Raw genomic sequence first — 5,878 nt, 5'->3', positions numbered from 1 at the left:
CACCATGTTAGCCAGGATGGTCTCGATCTCCTGACCTCGTGATCCGCCCGCCTCAGCCTCCCAAAGTGCTGGGATTACAGGCGTGAGCCACCGCTCCCGGCCGTACGATGTTTTCTTAGCTCTGGCAAGGCAATGCATTTCTGCCTACTAAAGAAATTAAGTGTTCCATCAGAGAGGATTGATGGACTGGGATACATAAGAGCATTTGCATGACAAGCTACAATTAGGCACAAAAGGGGAAGCTGTATATTGGAAAACATATGCAAGAGATAAGTGTAACTGATCAAAGCTCAATGGCAGGCCGGTAAGTAGCTGGAGACAGCGTAAAACCATGGAAGTAGGATGAACATTGGAGTCCATCAGGACTGGGGCTGCTCCTTATGACTTATGTGATGGAACCTCTTCAGTCAGTTTCCTCCCCTTTAAAATGGGAATACTAGGCCAGGCGCAGTGGCTCATGCCTGTAATCCCAGCACTTCGGGAGGCCAAGGTGGGTGGATCACTTGAGGTCAGGAGTTCAAGACCAGCCTGGCCAATATGGTGAAACCCCGTCTCTATTGAAAATACAAAAATTAGCTAGGCGTGGTAGCATGTGCCTGTAATCCCAGCTACTTGAGAGGCTGAGGCAGGAGAATTGCTTGAACCTGGGAGGCAGAGGTTGCAGCGAGCTGAGATTGTGCCACTGTACTCCAGCCTAGGTGACAGAGTGAGAGTCTGCTTTCAAAAAATAAAGAAACAGGCTGGGCACGGTGGCTCACACCTGTAATCCCAGCACTTTGGGAGGCCGAGGCGGGCGGATCACAAGGTCAAGAGATCGAGACCATCCTGGCCATAATGGTGAAGCCCCGTTTCTACTAAAAATACAGAAAAAAATTAGCTGGGTGTGGTGGCACATGCCTGTCCTCCCAGCTACTCAGGAGGCTGAGGCAGGAGAATTGCTTGAACCTGGCTGGTGGAGGTTGCAATGAGCCAAGATCATGCCACTGCACTCCAACCTGGTGACAGAGCAAGACTCCATCACAAAAATAAATAAATAAATAAATAAATAAATAAATAGGGAATATTATCTGTTCACAGAGATGTCATGAGGATTAAACAAGAGGCACAATGGCACTCAAATCATGGTTCCCTTCCCTCCTTGCTTCAGTTACGAAGACTTTCAAAATAAGAGCCAACATTTTTGAGTGCTTGTGCCAAATACTTCACTTACATTATCTTATTTAATCCACTCAAAACCCCAAGAGTTCAGTACAATAATTATTCCCATTATATAGATAAGTAAGTTGAGACCTTGAGAAGTTAGGTGACTTACCCCAGGTTTGAATGTTTCTTAGTAGAGTTGGGATTTGAACTTAGCTCTTCCTTTATTCAGAGTCCAATTTTGTAACCCCCATGGCACACTGGCACTCAGTAAGACGTGGTCTAAGACAATGAATGGACATACTGTCCACAAGAAGAACAGGAAATCACTTAAGAAGAAGCCAACTGTAGAAGAGTTGTGGAGGAATGCGTACACCTCTCAGGAGGGATGAAGGCTTTGTAAATGGGATGGAGCTTTTCTAGAATAATCTAGAGATGTTCTACAGCCAGTGTGGTAGAACTGTAGCCCCTTTGGGCCAGAGAGGACAGCTGCCCTGGTGAAGGAGCACAGAACCTGACCCACTGTGCCTCAGCTGTGGGATGCTGGCTGGGCCCTTCACCTCTTTGAGTCTCAATTTTCTCATACACAAAACAAAACAAAAAGATAATAATAGTTCAATCTCTGAGGGATTTTGTGATCAGACTCATTCACTGATTAACTGATTAATTGGTTAATGCGTTCATTCCCTATGTATGTTTTGGATATTGACTGTGTGTCAGTCACTGTGCTGGGAGTGCAAAGAAAGCTAAGATGTAGTCCCTGACATTGAGATACTTGTAAATAACATCATCCATGTGAAAATGCTTGGTAAATTGCAAAGCATCATATAAATAATACTTAATAGCATTATCTCCTTGGTTGGGGGTAGGGAAGGAGGAGGAGGACATGCCCCAATAAAATAGTTAAAATATTCTTTATAGTAGTAAAAACTTGTTGTCAACACAAATGCCCCATGACAGAAGAATGGCCAAGCAAAGAACATTCCATAACTCTTAAATACGTTGGACCCTCATTCTTCCAAAGTAAGCATAGCCATTTGGAAACGTGGATTGTTTTCTCTTTGGGGCTTGATCTGTTTGGTCTATTAGAGGTGACAGAAGCAGAGGAGACAGTCTCCCTGCAGAATGTTAATGACAGTTCCAGAAAGTGTTTGCAAATCAAACTAGCATGAGATGGTGTCTAAGCCTGGGTCTGAACATCAGTGCAATGATTGGAAAATGGAAAACTATCAGTCATGTAACTGAGTATTTCAACTGTGAGATTACAAACAACCAATCAGATTTCATCCCCTGCCCCTGCCCACTGATTTGGGGGTTGTCTTGGCTTTGGGTCCCCACTGCCCTACTGGGTGCGTGGTCTTCACTCTGCTTTTCATTTCAGACTACATCAATCTGTTCAGCACCAAGTGTCACGGCTGCGATTTCCCCGTGGAGGCCGGCGACAAGTTTATTGAAGCCCTGGGCCACACCTGGCATGACACCTGCTTCATTTGCGCGGTATGTGTCTAGCTTGGGGCTCTGGCTTTCTGAGAAGAGGCAGGAGGGAGGAAGTGGGAACCAGATGACCACCCTCTACATCCCTTGCCATGCTAGCTTTCTGACATCCTGATCATTTTTAAAAGCTGGCAAACACCATGATGCCTCGATACATCACAGTCGAACAAAGTTTCATTCCTAATAATTATTTATAAGCCAGTGTGGCTTTGTTACTTTCCATTTCGTTAAAGACAACAGAGTGTCCCAGGGTTTGTCAAACCAGCGGCTTGTCTCACCAGCAGTGTTGTCAGTGGGCAAGAGCAGCAGATGATGCTTGGCTTTGAGAGGGGCAGTTGACTTCCCATGGTTATATGTCACTTCAGATATGATGGAGTGACTTGAGGGTTTTCCCCTCCAAATTGTTACCCCAAACACTAGATTGGAGCTGACTAATCCTATGAAAAGCTGAGACAGGGTTTCTCTTGGTAGAACCTTTGGAAAGCAAGACTGAGTATCATTTTATTTTCCTAAGTGGTCCTTTCTTGATATATAGCTGCCAGGAGATAAGCCCTGGATTAACTATTAATTGTGTGCTACTTATTTCTGCTGAACAGCTGCGTCACTTTTAGTATGAGACTGGCATTTTCCTTCTGAAGGTTTTGGGTTGGGGTGGGCACCTGATGGTGTGCCTACAGGCATTTAGACTCTGAGGGAGAGGTAGGAAACAGTCATCCCTGAGAAAGCCCCCTAATGTCAATCTGTCATTGACTAATCTTGATTTGATAATTTTTTCTTTTTTTTTTTTGCAATGGAGTTTCTGCTCCTGTTGCCCAGGCTGGAGTGCAGTAGAGCGATCTCGGCTCACTGCAACCTCTGCCTCCTGGGTTCAAGCAATTCTTCTGCCTCAGCCTCCCGAGTAGCTGGGACTACAGGCACACACCACCATGCCTGGCTAATTTTGTGTATTTTTAGTAGAGAGGGGATTTCACCATGTTGGCCAGGCTGGTCTCAAACTCCTGACCTCAGGTGATCCACCCGCCTCAGCCTCCCAAAGTTGTTGGAATACAGGTGTGAGCCACCGCGCCTGGCTGATTTGGGAAAATTAAGGCACCCCTACTATTTTTTTTAACCAGAGTTTCTCAAGGTAAATTTTGGAAATGTATGAAATATCTGTACAGTTTTTACTTGAATAATTTTTATAGACTTATGACATAGGATGACCCTAGTCATCAAGTTTACGGACATATGCTTTCGGTTCTACACTTTGCTTCCATACCCTGCCATCTGTGGGACGCACTGTATTCACTCTGTGTGTTGGTTTGCTAGGGCTGCCTTGACAAATTACTGCAAACTGATGGCTCAAACAACAGAAATGAACACTTTCACAGTTCAGGAGGCCAGAAGTCCTAAATCAAGGTGCTGACAGGAGGCCATACTCTCTCTCCGAGCTTCTAGTGGTTGCCAGCAATCCTTGGCATTTCTTGGCTTGCAGCTGTGTAACTCCAATCCCTGCCTCCATTATCACAAGGCTGTCTCCCCTCTGTGTGTGTGTCTTCACATGACATTCTCTTCTGAGTGTGTCTGTCTCTGTGTGGTTCTCCTCTTTTTTTTTTTTTTTTTTTTTTGAGACGTTTTTTTTGAGACGGAGTCTTGCTCTGTCACCCAGGCTGGAGTGCAGTGGCGCGATCTCCACTCACTGCAAGCTCCGCTTTTTTTTTTTTTTGAGATGGAGTTTCACTGTTGTTGCCCAGGCTGGGGTACAATGGCACGATCTTGGCTCACTCCTAACTCTGCCTTCTGGCATGTGAATTTTGTGGAATGCAGTTCAACCCCTTAACACTCTGATTTTCCAGCTCTTTGAACAGATTCTCTAGTTATCTTTTAGGGTGTTTTAAATACATCCCCTCCAAAAAGAGACAATGGTGTAAATATACTGGCTTTGGGGTTGTCCCCTGCAGAGTTATAGCTCCCCTGTGTCAGGCACAGCACAGGGCTCTCTGAACCTTACATTCAAGCCATGACTTGTCTAGTCCTGAGGCACTGCCTGCACATCTGGTTACCCAACTTCTGGAAGGATCCAAGAGACCTGGGGAAGGTCCAGGAAGACAGTGGCACAGAAGGCCTGTTTTCCACGGGCGGGCTGATGAGAGGTCTGTGTCACATGCAGAGGGAATTGTGGCAAAGGTGAGTGTGGGTCTGCTCCTGCAAGCCTCGCAATTTCAGCTGAGTCACAACAGCAAAAGTCCAAGAGAGAGACCAGAAGAAGCCGTAAAGCTTGGGGTGGCTCAGGCTGATATTACAAATAAGTTCCAGAGAGTGAAGTCTAGCCTGTGAGAGGCCCATAGCACTGCCCTTTGGAGGATCAGCATGGAGATCGTTAGGTCTCCCTCCAAAGCAGCCTGCATGGTACTCACTGCCCTGTCAACATATAGTGAAGTGGAACATGGTTGTTTTTTTTTGTTTTTGTTTTTGTGAGGCAGAGTCTTGCTCTGTCGCTCAGGCTGGAGTGCAGTGGCACGATCTCAGCTCACTGCTACCTCCACCTCCCAGGTTCAAGCAACTCTCTGCCTCAGCCTCCTGAGTAGCTGGGATTACAGGCGCCCGCCACCAGGCCTGACTAATTTTTGTATTTTTAGTAGAGATGGGGTTTCACCATCTTGGCCAGGCTGGTCTTATGAGCCACCCACCTCAGCCTCCCAAAGTGCTGGGATTACAGGTGTGAGCCACTGCACCCAGCTGGAACGTAGTTTTAACATTGGGAAGAAATCTTTTGATTGGAAAACTTTGAGGGACATGAGGGATTTTTTTTTTTTTTGGTCCTCTTTCTGTCACTTCATATTTCCAAATCACTTTTGATGAGCATGTATTTTCCTGTAACTTCCAAAAACTTAGTAAGAGAAAGATCTGGAGTAGCTCTCCCAGCCGATGTGCTGTTTTCTCACCAGTGAGATCTCAGATAGCACATTTTTAGACTAACTCAGTTTACCAAATATTCCTGGCATTTGGGGAATACAAGAGTGTCCCAGAACAAGTCTCTACCTTGACGGAATCTAGAATCTTGAAAGGCGAACAAAGCAACAGATGTGAGCAATTCAAAAGTAGAACAGGACAGTACCCCTCAAGTCCAAAGCATATAAAGTGAAGGCTGGGAGCCTGAGAAGTGCAGTGTGAGTCAGGGTGAAAGTTAAGCTTCTGTCTGGCACTGACACTTGAGTTCCAATGGAAAGGGTCTGACTTTTTTTTTTTTTTTTTTTTTTTTTTT

The 5,878-nt window shown here is 45.5% G+C and overlaps 1 protein-coding gene across 4 annotated transcripts in view; it reads left to right on the top strand.

Moving 5' to 3' along the window:
- LDB3 (LIM domain binding 3) overlaps nt 1-5,878 on the top strand; it is a 93,514-nt gene that overhangs the window by 70,321 nt on the left and 17,315 nt on the right. For all 4 annotated transcript variants that reach the window (XM_011995392.1, XM_011995390.1, XM_011995393.1 and 1 more), the window contains one exon: nt 2,522-2,637. In XM_011995392.1, coding sequence (XP_011850782.1) covers nt 2,522-2,637 — 116 coding nt within the window. The remainder of the gene's footprint in view (nt 1-2,521; nt 2,638-5,878) is intronic.

This window comes from Mandrillus leucophaeus, unplaced genomic scaffold (assembly GCF_000951045.1).
Source record: "Mandrillus leucophaeus isolate KB7577 unplaced genomic scaffold, Mleu.le_1.0 Scaffold488, whole genome shotgun sequence".
In the NCBI taxonomy this organism is placed as follows: domain Eukaryota; kingdom Metazoa; phylum Chordata; class Mammalia; order Primates; family Cercopithecidae; genus Mandrillus; species Mandrillus leucophaeus.
This window is presented reverse-complemented; position numbering and strand designations above follow the sequence as displayed.